Raw genomic sequence first — 16,864 nt, 5'->3', positions numbered from 1 at the left:
ATATTGTTTAATGCAAAGATGTGAAAAATGCACAAAACAAATCTCACAGTAACTAGGATGAAATCTGCATTGTGCCCACTTAATCTCAGACTTAACCATCTGTCAGATCCTTCTTTTTTTAACCCTTTGCCTTAGGCTTCACAAGAAGGCAAAGCAGAGAAAAGCATTCCTGTTAGCCCTTTAAAATAACATCTCCAACTGGCCAATCTGAAGAAACCCAGGTGATTCCAAACAACCAAAACAGTCCAGAGGTATCTATAGTGTTGTCAATGACGTTTCTGTGCTGAAGTCATGGGCTCAAGTCTGACTTGAGAAATTTCTTTCCAAGTGAGCAAAATCCTGACCCTCTCTGTAAGAATATGTAACGCACGTTTCAAGCATCGACCAAAGCTTGTGTTCATGTTGTACACAAAACTGTGAAAACTGCCTATAAACTTGTAGCAACTTGCAGTTAAGTAATCCCCTCATGTGCCCGCGCAGCACCCAGGTGAGGATTAACAAGTATTCTGGCACCTGCCTTGTGCTTTTCATCCCGAACAAATCTGGAGAGGTGGGGAAACAATTTAGCTATTGAGAAATTTACTTTGATTGACGTGATTTTGGCAAATCTATCCAGCCGGTGCTCTCTGCACTCACCGCACCAACTTCTTTTTTAAAATAGGATGCAATATATCAATGGTGATGACTCCTCCTGCTCCCTAAGGGATCAATGTGATGGGCAATTCTACTCTTGTCTATAGTAATTGCCTTGTAGAGGAAATTTATACTTTAAAGTTCCCCAAAATGAAGATTTTTGGTTGACTAAATAGTATCTGACCTCACCTTTAGACCGTCTTTTCCTGGTGCTCCTGGAGGCCCCTGTTAAATACAAAAAGTAGTTCAGATATATTTGATTTTTAAACATATTTTAGTCACCTTTGTTTCAAACTCCAAAGGTATGAAATTATATTTACTGCTTTAAAGTATTGTTCTGTGGCGGCTTGTTGAATTCAGTATATTCCCAGAAACAGTTTACCCAAAGCCCCTCAAAATACAAAACTACTTTATCATGCTCCATCAAGTGAGAGTACCCACGATTAACTCTGTTCCTGCCTCCAGGCCATTTTTGAGTAACTTCAAACTGACAACACAGAGTGCTTTGATCTCTCTCATGGGATAATAATCTTTGTATAGGGAGTAGCGCCAATATTCAGATCACTACAAAGCTTCTGAGTCACGCATTCATCACCTCTGAAATCCAGACATGAAGTCAAACACACATGGCCTGGTGACCAAACCAAACCTAACTGCACCTAGAGTCTAATCAGGTTGTTGTGTGATGAGCGGACAATACCTTTTCAGGAGGAGATCATTAGCATGTATACTGACGAAATGTATAAATAAGATTAAAAAAACGCATCCACACTCAAACACAAAGCAACAGGTCATCTTCTAAAAAACACTGCTCTACAGCTCTTGTTTTGGCTTTAAGCAGCTTGTCATTTGATTGATGGTAGGTGATGATAGTCTGATTTATCAGTGAGAAGATTGCATAAATACAAGAGCTTTAAAAAAGTAGAAAATATGTCTTGATAGCCACATCCTGCACATTCTTGATTCCAGTCCCACACTTTAACATGTAGGGTTGACACTTGCAGGAAAGACTTGGCACGGCACAAAAACAGCAAGCCAAAGAAAGCAACCGAAGCTGTTGTCCTGCCATTTCTACGTGTTATCCTTATCCACCTCGCAAGAATGAGGGTCTTTAAAAGGGTGCATGACGGGATGTATTTTGTGTCTTTCTCAGGGGGGTTTCCTGTCAATGCAGTTACACTAAATTATCTGATAATATAATAATTTAGTGAATCATTAAAATGAAAAAAGAGATTTTCAAGATTTTATTGCTTTTCATATTAAATCAGCCATTCTTCTATGTGTCACAAAGTAAAATTATAAGATAAAAATAATAATAAATAGAGGTAAGTGGTGTAAGAGTGGTGCTATACATCAAATTATTCATAGGTCACAATCAGGACAAAAACTTTCTGATTTTTATATTCTCCATTTGACATGAAGAATATGACAAATTGGATATAAAATGCTGTGAGGCTGTTTGTTTCATCCAAGACAAACGTTAGTTTTTCTTGTTAAATTCTGCGTAAATTTTTAATTGTAAAACAGGGATTTAATAACTGACCACAGGCCCCCGAGGGCCTCGTTTGATGTGGTACAGGTCGGGTGTTGGTCCAATGGGTCCCATTAAGCCTCTGGGGCCAGGTGGTCCAGGGGGCCCCGTCTGTCCTGAAATTCCTGGAGGGCCTTCTGGTCCTGGATCTCCTGAAGTATTACACACTGATATGAGTGGGTAGGAAACAACTGAAGAGATTACACACACAGACACACACAGACTCTGCATAATAGATGCTTCTTAGCTGTACTAGAGAGATTTCAATGTTAAGATGATCCCAACAATGCCTGCATTATATGAGGAAAACCTGCACTGTTTGCTAACATTGTTTAAAAAGAGGGATGACCACAAAAACACCCTGAGGTTTGGATTTTAGCTATGCAGAGGTTTACAATTTGAGCTTACCTATAGTTTGCAGTTAAATATGGTACAAATATTCATTCTCTATTAATAGGTCAAAATTAAAAGTTGTCCAATGCTTTGAATTGTGAAAACTAAAACATTTCTATCAGTTCATATATCCATCACTTTAATTGTTACTAGGGATTGTTAAAGATAAGTGTCAGAAATGTGTCATAAATACCACCTAAAATACACACACACACACACACACACACACACACACACACACACACACACACACACACAGACACACACACACACACACACACATATATATATATATTACTCTTGTATTTTATTGATTATTATTGATTAATGCATTTTTATCAGTTTTACCATGCTGTAAAAAGTGCATTTCCCCAGTGTGGGCTTAAACCTACGAATAGCATAAGTGCTGTCAGTAATTTTTTCATGTAAGGTGTGCCTAAACGCATCTAGCCTATCAGTACTTCCAACATTTTGCTTAACGCCATGACTTCTTCATAGAGGCTGGTGTTCTCGCGTAGAAACTGAGGCTGTGTCTTACCTGGAGGTCCAGGGGAACCTGGAGGCCCTGGTAAAGACATAGGTGATAGGAGTTTTTCACTCGTCATCTGCTCAGGGATGCCAGCACTGTTTGACAGCAAAGCCATCTTAGAGGAGTTACGAAAGAAAAAGAAGAAATGGTTGAATAACACTGTAAATGCCATGGAAAGTTAACTAAAAATTGCTGAATTAATTAAGCCCTTTTTCAAGCTGATTTGGAAGTTATATAAAACATACAAATATCTGACTGTACAATTATGCATTTAGTTTTAAAAACAGTTTTACATACAAGGACTCATAAAAGCCTGCAATGTCAAACAGGAAAGGAAACTTTCACCCTGGAGAGCCAACATAAACTAAAATTAAGCTAAAATTATATTCTCTGCCAAAGATTAAAGTTGATCATCTATCTGCACCACAGTATAAGCAGTAACCCAGCCAGATGGAAGGCCAGGCAACCCCTCTGCATTATTCAGCATGACCAGGAGCTTTCCTGCTCCTGTATACTAAGTAGCATCCTTGAGAAAAAAGTTATCTTTGATCTGAGTAGAACATCATGTGGAGCTGGTAACCCCTGGGGGTAATACCTTAAAGACCTCACCATGCTGCCAGGACTGACAAATCAGAATTCATGCAAGACGCAGAAGCATCTGTCCATGCTGGCACACACACACGCGCGCACACACACACAGACACACACACTGAAAGGTTGTGGTTCACCTGCTGATCAGTAAAAATTATACAAGACTTTAGCCTGTGACCTTGGGTACAGGTGTTCAAACTGAGGGTTCCTAACCTTTCCATGATATAAATGAATAAATTAAAAATTTACTTACTTTTTTCTTAAACTTTAAAGAACATCCACATTTTTATGTTTATTTTATTTAAAAAAAAACTGTTTTTTGAGTTCCACAATGAAAGCTAACATACTGCTGTCATGCACATGTGTAGCTCAGTTTGCAAGATTTGTGATATTTCTGTTGAGTTTGTGGGTGAAATGGACCAATCCAATGTGCACATTTTTACCTTCTGTTTAAGCTGTAGGACAGACATCTTAATTTGGTAGAAATCATCACACGTGGCTGAGCAGGTTCCAGTATTCATGACATTATCAGACTTCTCAAAGAGATGTACTGCTGGGAAATGGGAAAATGTTTATGTTAACATAATGCTTTTCTTAGAAAACTGTCAGGAAAACAGACTTTACTGAAGAAGCTACATCTGGCTGCTCCCTTATTCAACAAGGATCACCACAGTGGGAAGCTCCACATTTTTGATTTGGCAGATATTTATGTTGGATTCTCTTCTTGACGTAACCCCCAAAGGGAATTGTGTCTCTTCCTGGGACCGAACCACGTATCTTTCACTTGCTTGCCATAAAGTGTAAACCAAAAGCTATGCTTTGGGAAAGTTAACCTAAAGCGTATGATTCAGAGCTGTGTTAAATTGACCCCATAAAGGGAAACCACAATTGTTATTACTGTCAGGTTACATTAAATCTGTCGCCAAAACAGTCTAATAATTTAAATAGTGTTGTTATGTTCAGCAGTGCTGCCTTCGTAACTGTTCGATGGGTTTCCGATAAGCTGTGTGAGCAGAGTGAGGGATGAGTGGCTTATGTTCTGAAGGCAAAAGCAGCAAAACAGTTATTTAGTCTTATAGTTCTGTTTGTGCTTTAGTCTTTTCAGAAACAGGTATTAAAACCTGAAATGAGGAAACTATCCACGGACCAGTTCTGACTTTATTCTGATCTGATCTGTACAACCGGATAGTGACTGCTTTCTTTGTGCCTCTTGGTTCAGTGTGATGAATATAAGATTGAGCAGTTTTGTTCTCGCAAATACTCTCTTTTTTAATAACTGGGGAAAAGCAAATCCACTAATGAAAAGGTACATTAACCATTGTGGGTGATTTACTGAACTAAAGTTGGCAGGGGGCTGTAAAAAATGAGTCAGTCTCTGGAAAGTGCAGAATTAAAATGAGTTCAGAGTTAACAATGTGATTTAATAACATATTGTTACAACTGAAAATAACTCTACATGTCTTTTTTTCTCACTTTCCTTTCCACTTTTTCAGCTTTTTGCTCGTTCGTCCAGATTAAAATGATAATATTTAATCAATAAACTTGCACATACCTCACATTCCTATGGAAACAAAGCCCATAAAGAAGCACACTGTAGCTCTTCTAGTTTGTCTCGAGCCTGTGGTTGAATGGTGAAACTGTCTGGATATTATTTTCCCCCACTATATTACAAAACAGCGGGACATAAAGTGGCAGCATGATTATGTACCACAGTTTCTAATTCTCCAGCTTTTTTCTGAACTATAGTATGCAATGGAAGATGAACGCAAGGGAGGAAGTAACAAATCTTTAGCGCTTTACTGCTTCATTGCAACTGAATCTGAGGCAAAATAAGAAAAAAAATGTTTTTTTTATTGCCTAGAACATTTGCGCTTTCTTCAAATACACCCAGCAAATCAGGAAAGATCAGGAGTCAAAGGGGCAGCAGCACGTTTAGGAGACAGAACAATTCTGACATGCACAAGGGTCGAAGATGTCTAATGACTCCCAGGTGTCTGTGTTTTGCAGTACCCCTCCTCTTCCTCCGCCTCCCTCTCTCGCTCACATACACCAATAACAAGCTGTCAGCTTCACGTCACAGTCAGAGGTGCCCTTGAATAAAGACAAAATGTCAGTCTCTTTATTCAAGGGCACGTCTGACTGTGAGGTGACCTTGGCTGAAGAGAAAATGTCAATCTCACCTCTCTCCCCCTTGGTGCATGTTTTCCCATCTTCTTCCAGGAAGTAGCCTTTCTCACACTCACACCTGTAGCTCCCCACAGAGTTAATGCAGATCTGAGAGCATGCAGTCATGTTTTTGTCTGCGCATTCATTGATGTCTGCATCATGCGGTGACAGGAGGGAGATAAAAGAAAGACAAAGTGTCACTTCGGGTCACTTAGGTTTCACTGACAAGCACAACCTCATGATCATTTAAAGAAATAAAAATATAAAAAATATTAATCGTAAGGTATTTTGTCTTTGTACAAGTACAATAAAACAAAAGGAGCACAGGCTTTTTTTAAATGACCGTTAAGATCAAATAATCAAACATTATTTTAAAAGATGAAGCTGATTAATATGTATGTGGTGTACCCACCCAGACAATAGGGCTTCTCTCGCCTTCTGTGACGCTCACGGTCATAGCGATAGCCGGGGTAACAGGTACACACCACTCTGCCGAAATGATCGGTACACTGCTGCTCACAGGGGGCGCCGGCGCATACGTCATAGTCTGGACATAAATGAAGCGCTTTGTCAGTATGAGCAAGAAAACACAAACTGAGCATCTCAGATCCATCTACCATTAAGTTTTTATTATTATATATTATAAGACTAAAGACTGGATGGGTTTGGGAAGAATTCCCAAAATAATCAGAGAAGCACAGGAGAGATATCCAGTTTCATACCTTCAGGAATGCACTGGCCCAGAACAAACTTAAAGCCCTTGCAACACTTCTTTCTGTAAAATATCAAAGGAACATGTGCATAAGAAGACAAATTCACTACTTTAATACACAAAGGTCACTCATTTACATAAAATATACAGTACTGTAAGAATATACAGAAATGAGCTCCCCTTTGTCTCTTTGTATTTTGCTTCCAAGGAACCAGACTTACAATTTTTTTAAGTGATCTTGAGCAACACTTCTTCAGGTCGAAAAATACTTTTCCGCTCATGTTCAGTCCACTCCTTGTACCCGAACATTTTCAGAGGAATGTTTTCGGTGTGTTAAGCCTAACACTGACCTATGAATAATTAAAGTATTACAAAAGGCCCCTAACATACAGGGATGAACCAATGTTTTCTCTAAAGATAACAAAAATATTAACAAAGAACAACATTTAAACTGTACCTTTGGGCACTTTAGCAACCTGTCCCAAAAGACATAATTTGTCCCTTTCCTTAGCTGAATCGACAACAAATGCCAAAGATAGCACAGTCTGACGGGTATAAAATACTGTAGTACTTCAGCACCAATAAAACAATTACTTAAATGGAATGCTTATTGAACCTCTTAACACTGACCTATGAATCACTGAAACATAAAAAAGGCTCTTAACTTACAGGATGAACCAGTGTTGTTTTTACACATAACAGAAAACTTAGCAAAGAGCCAATTTCAAATTGTATCTTTGTTACTAGCAGTCTGTTGTAAGAACACATAATTTGTTTCCATTTCTTTAGCTGATTGAATCTATGAAACTCCCAAAGATAACACAGTTTGACAGACATACAATAGTATTTTTTGCACCATCAAGTTGATTCCCAAAGAGCTATTAGCTGAAAAGCTGCCATATCGTAGCATAACGTACAGTGTGGACTTAAAAAAGTGGACAACTGGAGAACAAAAGAAGATGTGGCAGGCCTTAAAAATGATCTACAACAGATGAACAGTATCTAAAAGTCATGTCCTTAAGAAATAGGAAAAAATCCAGAAAACACATGACACAGGTCCTGAGAGACACATCAGGTCCTTCAGCTGATCCATCTACTGTTGACTAAAGCCTCATTAGAAATGGTCTCAATGTAAGGGTGGCTGTTGAGAACCCATTCCCCCAGGGAAATGGGGAGAAAAGGCTGAGGTATGCCAAATTACCCAAGAACTAGACTGAAAATCATCAGTAACAGGTCTGATGGAAAGATGAATCCAAGTGTAAGATTTCTGGGTCAAAAATATATGGAAGACATCAGGAAAGAGGTAAAACAGTCATTTTCTATAGCCATCTGGTTGGCGCTCTGTCATGTTTAGGACTGCAACAGTGATCTTGTGAATGCTGATGGAACGTGTTGACAACACTATTTAAAAGCATCTGATTGGCAACAGCTTCATTTTTCAGCAACATTATCCCAAACACACTGCCAGTGCAGTAAAAGCATACCTGGATAAAAAAAAACACACACAAGGAGCACTATCAGTCATTGATTGGCCTCCTCAGAGCACAGGCCTCAGACTTATTACAGCAATGTGGGATCATCTTGACAGAGAATGAAGCAAGAAGGCAGCCAACATCCAAAGAAGACCTCTGAATGTCCTTTAAGAAGCTATTCCTGAAGACTGCTTAAAGAAATTAGAAGAAAGCTCGCTAAGAGACTTCAGGCTGTGTTGAAGAATGAAGGTGGTCATACCAAACACTGACTTTCAAGCTTTTAAGAAAAGTAAAAACTAAACTGCTGTTCCAATATTTCAGGCTGTTTATATGAACGTGTTTGAAGAAATCTAAAACTAATTTTGTTATGCACGCACATGCACACATAACCACACACACACATACACACACAAACAGCTGTCGGCAGATCTCGTTGCTGTGTCTGTTTCTGCATGTTTGCTCAGGTCTAATTACACTTCTTTGAATTTTAAACATAATTCAGAGGACAATCCCCCTGTAAGTTGACTATGGTAGTTGTGTTTTTTAAATTAAAAAATCATTTTAACCTCCATTTAATTTCTGTCCAAGGATTTAAATGGACTGTTTACTAATTCTTAGTTTTTCTGTTTTATTATTATAAATTCCACAAGACAATTTTGTTGTAGTTTTCTAACAGCGTGAGTCACGTCATTACAAGGTATGATTCAGACCAAAGGAAAAGTACTAGCAGGTGTTTCTTTCAAACAGGAGAGTATAAAACAAACCAATTATGCCATGAAGTCATGGAAATATGGTGCATTCATGCTCTCTTTGATAGACACGCTGAATAAGAATCATACTGCAATGCTGTGTACCTTTTAATCAGAAAAGGTAATACTAACAGGACCATTCCCCAGTTAGTTCATACAATGAACACTATCACCTCTGTGATCACCAGGATTCAAGCACGATCAATATCTGATTAACTCCTGAAGTCACCCAGGTAAATCATTTAGTCACTACATTAAGAATCTATAGCTCTGCTAATGCTAATTTTTAACATTGAAAATATTCTCCATAGTTTTCAGTTTAGCCCTAGCATGCAAACAGTGCCTGCTAAGCACAACTTCAGTCTTAAATAAAATGTCAGTTGACAGAGTAGTGACCCGATGACAGTGCTAGATGAAACTTTATTTTTATTTATTAATTATTAAGGAAATGTTGTTTCTATATTTCAGGCAAATACCCGACATTACCTTGCGGTGGCTTTAAATTGGGTCATTAAGCGCTACAAAAAGATGCAAATGAGAACACACATTAGACAATAACTGGATAATAAGGCAATAATGAGTAATTGCACTGAGTGTGCAAATGCAAAACATGTTATCAAAAGATGGTTAAAGTGACAGACAGTTGATTAATTTCTCAGATTTCTCTCTTAAACGGCCCATTAGAAACAGAATGACTTCATACTAGGGCAATTTTCAAACCAAGAATGTCTTAATTACACTTTTTCATCTTACTGCAACTTCCATTTGCTGCTTCCTGTTTTATTATGAGCCAAATGGTCAGTTTTTTAGAGTTCATGTGTTCATAAGTGACAAATGAAGCCCTCATGGCATTTCAGCTAATAGCCCTCATGGCTTCATTTGTGACTCTTCAGGCTTCCACAGAAGGAAATTAACCTGCAAAAAACAGATTTGAACCCTTACCTCAAACTTAACACTTTAACTCATGCACAAGTGATTGTCATACAAAAGGAACAATCACCACTCAAGAGATTCTTAATGGGGAAAGAGCAGGCCATGTGTAACGCATCTATGTATAAATTCAAATATGGTGCACTGATGTATTTTTCACTGAGTGCAGTGATTCTGAACATCAGAGAGAGGGGTTTTAGCACATAAATGAGGTACTGGTGAGTTCCTGAAATCAGTCAAGATGACCACCATTGTTGATCCGCATAGTATGAAACCTACTGACAGAGGAACAGATCTATGCGTATACCACACACACACCCACCCACCCACACACACACACACACGCACACACACACTGGACGCTGTCACAGAAGCGCCGATTAAGACAACTGGCAACTTCAAGAGCTGCTACTCTTATTAATCTTTCCTTGTCATATTTTTACTGTAAATCAGTTTGTAAAGCAGGTATGAAATTATTGTACAGAAAACATATACAGCAGATCTGTGCACATCTGTCTTTCAATTTATGTTTCTAATTTATTGCATCCCAGCATACTGAATGTTGGGAGAAGCTTGGATTTAGACACCCCGAGAGAGTAGATCTGAGGATGGCTTCCTGCGTGACCCAATATCGCATGTCGTAATAACATCCCCCTGAAGGCAGAAGGCACTTATAGCAAATAACCAGCTTAGCAAAATAACCAGGGTTAGCTGAACAATCATGAGAAAACAAACATCTATGTCCGTCTCCAAAGGATCACGAAAGAGGCAACAGCATCCCATGGAAACTGGATCCCAAGCTGTGTTCAAGTTCATTTTTACTGAGCTGCATCTTTTGTTTTATTAAATTAGCATCCAGGGAAATGCTCATTATCTCTATAATTTTATACCTCGCCGTACTGTCTCTCATTATATTATTAAATAAACAAGTGTAATTGCACTGGTATTTGGTTTCCTTGCTGATAAAAGAGCACTTTAAACACAACTAAGTATTATCTGACATTTTCCATTTTTACAAATTGGCTAAATGTAAATTACTGATTTCTAATGACACCACTTGGTTAAACATTTGTATTTTGACATGTGTGGACACAAAAACTAAGAGATAAAGGGAGATGGTAAAGACATGACCTGTCTAAAAGTTAAAACAACATGCTTTGTAAAGACACGGGATGATGGATGCTTGGGTTTAAGGTTGGTGCACTAAGGCAATAAAATATCCTCAAACTATCCACATGATTTATTTCCTGATTGTGAAAAATCAGCCACAACTCCTTAATGGACGTCCTCAGAGATAAATGGATAATACATGACAACAAAAAATGTACATGCCATATAGTGAAGTACATGCTCAAAAACTAATGCACTGCGCTGATATTACTGCCCATTTCTGTCAAATTCCTACATTGTGTAGTGGTTAGGGTTGTAGCTAGTGTTTGTAGTCTACACAAGTGTAACACTGAAGCGCTGAAGTGCTGGGATTAAGTGCGATGACGGATACCTTAACTGTTATAAATGCAGCGTGTACCAAGACAACTCCTGATTCACCAAAAACTATTTAGCAATTTACCTCTGCTCCTCTAACACTGTTTAATAGCAGAAAATACTCATATCCTAATCACGCTCCACACTTGGGGAGAGTCAGGGATCACGACATGAATGCTTCTTTGCTCTCTTACCAACAACAACTATTAAGGAGTTTGTGCACGGCCAATTAACCATGAAGCACTTTATGATTCAGCAAAACCCCGCCGAGTTTTGACGCACAGAGCCTTGGTACTTTTCGCAACAACAGCTCTCTCCCCTGCAAGCCTGCCGTTCGCTCATGTGCTTCATGCAAATCGGCAAACAAATTTGAAACACATGTGGATTTCATTCATATTCATGAGTGAAAGAACAAGGGAGAAAGATTTCCCAGGTGCATTCATGCCACTTTTCTACAAGAATATCAGGGAGTCACACGCCTGCACACGCACAATGCCCGCATGTTGTGACTGACATTTGATTTCACACACGCTAGACTGTGAAAACCTGCACTTGTTCAGAGTGATCAGGACAACACACGCCCTGTTTGTTTTGTCACCTGTGCCTTTTTTTTCACCACAAGGTTATTTAAATGTGCTAGTAATGCATATCATCTTACAGGGGGGCCCCTGAAATCTAGACATAAACTAGTCTGACCTCAGTTACCCGAGGTGAACCATAAGCACTCTAATTACCTTATAAACAGAAGCCCTTCCCTGAACCAACATGGTGCACCCAGCTTGGCCTGGCAGTGCCTTGTGACACACTAATTCACCACAGCACACAGAAGCATCAACGTCAACATTTGGATACAGCAAGAAGTTTGAAAAATAAATCGATTATCGCTTTACAAAAAAGGAAAAATATCAAACTGAATGGTAACACACTCACACACAAACACACAGCTGTGAGACAACACATGCACTCTGCTCCATGGAGGCTTATTTGTCTAACATTGCTGCCAGTAATTCTGCATTCCTCACAAGAGAAGATGTTTCTCAAAGTGTAGAGGATGCAGCTTCTGTACTCAGATTAGCCTGATCGTGCTAAAAAGAGTGGGACATAAACGAAACAACCGTTATGACCATATAATGACTACCAGGATTTTCTGTTTTTCTTGGACTTGTGTTTATATTAATTAAAGTCTTGGTAGCTTGAAGAGACAAAACAAACAAACTGAAGACACTGATGACATTTTCAAGAGTGGAGCTTTTACAAATGACTCATAAATAAATAAAAGGATGGCTACAATCATAAAAACAAAAGAACACGGTAACAGAAACATATCATTAATATACAAATGCATATAACCATCCACAACAAAACTTATTTCATCATCTACCCCATTTGACGGACTTCTGATGCAGCTATGGTTTGTTCTATGAGGTTCTTCCTAATTAGTTTAGATTTTTAGGCAAAGCTTCAGAGTAGAATAAAAATATTATGACTGTGGATGTGGGTTGTGAGTCTGATTGTGAGTAAGGTTACCTTACACCCTGACCTTCCAGAGACTCTCTGTACTTTGAAAACATTTGGTGATAAAACATCGATCTACAGTTTCTACATTAGAAACTAAGATTATCTAAAAAAAAAGGCAGAGTTTCAGGTCTGAACTCAACACAAAACTCAAAACAAAACAGACTTTATTGATTGTTTATATTTCCACTCTTTTCAGATCTTTCACACATTGACCAGTTGAATATGTATATATTATTTACATGTGTAAGTTGACATCTGTGAAGGTAGTGTACATAGGTAAGGTAAACTACATAGGTTAGTGTAATTTGTTCATCGATGATGTGTTTTCATGTATTTCTATTTGTTATTTGACCTGCCCAGGGACTGAGGATAGAAATTAGCTAGCAGTTAAATCTGGTACAATGCATCGTTTTCCTTAGGAGATTAATGTTTTTTGTATATGGTTCCTGACTAAAGAGGAAAAATTAAATGGAGTGAACATGAGTGGCTGCCAAAGAATAGCTGATATGCTGGTTATTCTGACAATAACTTTCCCCAGACCGCTGAGTCCGTATCTGATGATCAGTCTCAAAGGCCTCTGATAATTTGCCACGCTAACTGAACCTTCAGACTATTTATTCTCTCTGGATCGCAGACATTTTTTCATTTTTTCTCCTTTTACCTCACTCTTTGGCACTTTGGCACAGTCCCTTCAATTTCTAGTTTCTTTGAATTCTCTTCACTTTTTACTTGTTTCATTGCACCACATCACCGCCATCAGCATTGTCTATTCGCCTCACAGTCTGAATGAACGTGCTATGTGTCGTGAGATGCTAGTGTAAATACAACAGGACCTCCTGTTTACACTGCAATGAATCTGGTGTGAGCTTTAGTCAACTGATTGTTGTGGAAAACCTGCAACACAGGACTTTGCGTGGTTGCACAAAACCATCTGTTAAATCAGACGTTTCCTCATCAACAGTACCTCTGCCCAAATTCTTTTTCAGTCTTTCAGTCTCATGTTTGGACCGCAAGAGCTTCCTCTTGCAGTTCTTTCAGAAATATTCTCCTGCAGCCGCCAGTTTCTAATCTAGATCCCAAACACAGACCTCTTAAATGTTCACAAAGCAACTGTTCTGCAGACATATTACATGCTTAGTATTCCATGCCGTTCATTAACAGCTCACTCTTGTTCACCTTTACACAGCAGGATCCTCTGCTGTTTAGCAGAATTTTCAAGCTCTAACCCATATCATCACTCCCTCACTCAGATGTCAGATGCTTTAAAAATAAGCTATAATAAGAAGTTTCCAGTGAGCACTAATTTAACAGTAAGTGTAGGGGTTGTTGAAGTGTTCTGCAGGGACACCAAAATGATGAACTTGTCCAAGTGATACTCACAGACATTAAAGTGTTTAACCCTTATCTTGAGGAAAACCAGACTTGAGTGAATGATTGTGACATGACAAGAGTAATAATTCTCACAAATTAGCAGTCAGAGGTAGTGACATGAATGTTATGAATGACATATTTTGTTAATATTAATGTTACTGAAATAAACTCTAAGAAATGTGTGAGGGTCAGAACTGGAGCAGTAATGAGTCACATTTCTTTGGATCAAGCTGACAGTACTTGAGCTTTGTTATGTGCATTTATGAGCAAACTCTTGGTATAAATATCTGTCCTTTGAGGAAGGAAACAGAGGACAAGGGGATAAAGTCCTCTTTAAGCCAGAAACATTCAATGTGTGTGCTCAGATGTTTGACCTTTACACTCGAGCTTCATTTTTATGGCAAAGGTTTAGCTTAGCAGCTGTTTGGGCCCTTGTGTGCTGCAGATACTTCCTGGATGTTATATCACGATTCAGTGTGTTTTTTATTTAAGTTTCACAGAACAGTTAGAAGAAAGAGAGATGGCATATACGTAGGTCCTGAAAAACTCTTGCGGATGTTTTCCATATTTGTATATTGCTGGGAAGTTATGTCTAGCATTCTCTGGAATCACTGTGTATCTAGCTTTCTCCAAATCTTTTAACGAAAACAGCCACTCCTTTCAAAATATTCCAAAAAAAATTCCCTCCTACTGATGAAGAAACAAAGAAAAAAGTAATACCAGATATTGCCTCAAAATGAAGTGAAACCTCAGCTCAACCGTGGCCTGCTCCCTTCATGTAGTCATCACAGATTATTGTTACAAATGCAGACAAACTCAGCCACGCAGACACAGGCACACAGATAAAGACATAAGACTCTCTCTGCAGCTTCAGGGACATCACGGTGCAATATAAACCAATTTTTTAAGGCCTCCTGGTTTGGACGTGCGTTTCTGAGCTTCATTTAGATTATGTCATTTAGAAATAAAACTCCGGCATGTCAAAATGTGTCTTATTTCTGCAAACATGCAATAGTTGTCAAGACAAACAGTGGATAAGGTTCAGCCAACGTGTTACAGCCAGACAAAACTAAAGAACATTAGGAGAGACAGTTCCGTCTGCCAGTGCTGTATCCAAAAAAAGGGGGGAAAAATTCTCCCTGATGAAAATGATTTCACAGGAACACATAAAAAACAAACTACGGAGTGCATCTTCCAAATGCCTGGATACCTTTGTGTTTTCCAAACCTCCCACTGAGAAAACAAAAGACTCTTGGAAAGGTCATTCTTTCTGCTAAAAATAATACACTCAGTATGAAATAATCAGATGGTTGCAGACCATAATTTTCTCTGTAGCAGCGAGCAGGGGATCTAAACATTCTTTCTTTGCGTCTGTTGCTCTTACTTCAGCTCCGCGCTATCTCCAATTATTATCACTTATTATAATGTAATTAAAGGCAACTGTTTGGAAACACCATAAAAGGTAACTGAGCTTGGAAAATTTGTTTTTCCACTAGCTGATATATGTCTGTTAGAAGGAGGTGATTACCAACAGCAGTTGGAGCATGATAACCTCTAAACCCACTGTGTAGTCTAAGTTGACATTGCATAGACTGTGGCATCCAAGAACAACTCAGCTGTTCAAGGCTACAAGAAAAATAAATTAACCATGTCTGGACTATACTAGGGTGACAGATGTGCAGAAAATTATTGGCCACTGCACTGTTTTCTGCTGACACACCTATAGCCTAACAAAAGAGTTCACTTTAAAATTTCCCTAACAATTCGGGTTTAAAGATTCACCTGGAAGAGCAGGTATCAGGGCAATGCAAAAGAGCATCCGAACAGACATCCAGACACTCAGCCTTGGCTTTTCATCAAATTATGTGTTTTGGCTAAAACCTTTTTTATAACAATGTGGCACACAATCAACCCTCTGGAATCCGCAAAACTCTAAATATGAGCTTAAATATCACAAAAGAGCTGTGTTATGTATTATACAAGCAGCGCTATGTTTGGATCTTCACTGCAAATTGCATGATGTCATATAAAAACACTGCATTAAGTAAGCTTGAGTGCGATGTCCTGCGCTTACTGGGAACGGCCTAATCCAGAGCTTGAAAGGGAATGGTATTAAAACCTTAAGCATATCCAAGACTCAGAAATAATAATTTCAGTTGTTTTATGGGAAGCTAAATCCTAATGCTACAGAAAAGAAGGGAGCAAGCCGGTTACAGAGACTGTGAAGGCTGAAACTTGGAGGATAAGTAAGAGCAGGTCTGAACATCAATTCAACCGGGAAAATAAAAACTGTTTAGATTATACTCACCAGCCAATTCAACCCAGTACTTGCAAGGTGTAACGAATTAAGTGTCCACTGAGTGTATTTGCACATACTGTATATCTGCTCAAATAAAAATGATGCCTCATTTGATCACTAGCATGGTATGTTAACTGTTTGAACTCGTTGCTCACAGCCTGTTACAGTCGCACAGATCTGGTACACAGCTAAGGTCTCTCTGGATTGGATTTGTGCAAATGTATTGCTCAATTTCATGGCACTTATTTCAAACAGCTTAATTTTTGCCCTTTTGTTTTCATATGCTCTCTTGTGACACGCTGGTAACAGAGAGGCTTAGTAAATGAAGGAAAAATGCGAAAATCTGCTTCCAGAGCTCTGTGTAGCAACAGAATATGTTGCTTTTAATTACATGAAAGTGTTTCGTTGTGGTTAGAGGAAACTTTCAACATTTTGACAAGTGCACTTATTTATCTATGTGCGAATAAATGAAGAGTGATACATCT

At 38.6% G+C, this 16,864-nt stretch overlaps 1 protein-coding gene across 4 annotated transcripts in view; it reads right to left on the bottom strand.

The window, feature by feature from the left end:
- Positions 1–16,864, bottom strand: part of ccbe1 (collagen and calcium binding EGF domains 1) — a 36,712-nt gene that overhangs the window by 2,203 nt on the left and 17,645 nt on the right. For 3 of the 4 annotated variants that reach the window (XM_063480618.1, XM_063480616.1, XM_063480615.1), the window contains 7 exons: positions 6,566–6,618; positions 6,256–6,390; positions 5,858–5,995; positions 4,121–4,230; positions 3,096–3,201; positions 2,177–2,316; positions 823–858 (listed from right to left, as the gene is read on the bottom strand). In XM_063480618.1, coding sequence (XP_063336688.1) covers positions 823–858; positions 2,177–2,316; positions 3,096–3,201; positions 4,121–4,230; positions 5,858–5,995; positions 6,256–6,390; positions 6,566–6,618 — 718 coding nt within the window. The remainder of the gene's footprint in view (positions 1–822; positions 859–2,176; positions 2,317–3,095; positions 3,202–4,120; positions 4,231–5,857; positions 5,996–6,255; positions 6,391–6,565; positions 6,619–16,864) is intronic. The other variant, XM_063480619.1, reaches the window with a different exon arrangement.

This window comes from Pelmatolapia mariae, linkage group LG7, assembly GCF_036321145.2.
Source record: "Pelmatolapia mariae isolate MD_Pm_ZW linkage group LG7, Pm_UMD_F_2, whole genome shotgun sequence".
Lineage (NCBI taxonomy): Eukaryota > Metazoa > Chordata > Actinopteri > Cichliformes > Cichlidae > Pelmatolapia > Pelmatolapia mariae.
This window is presented reverse-complemented; position numbering and strand designations above follow the sequence as displayed.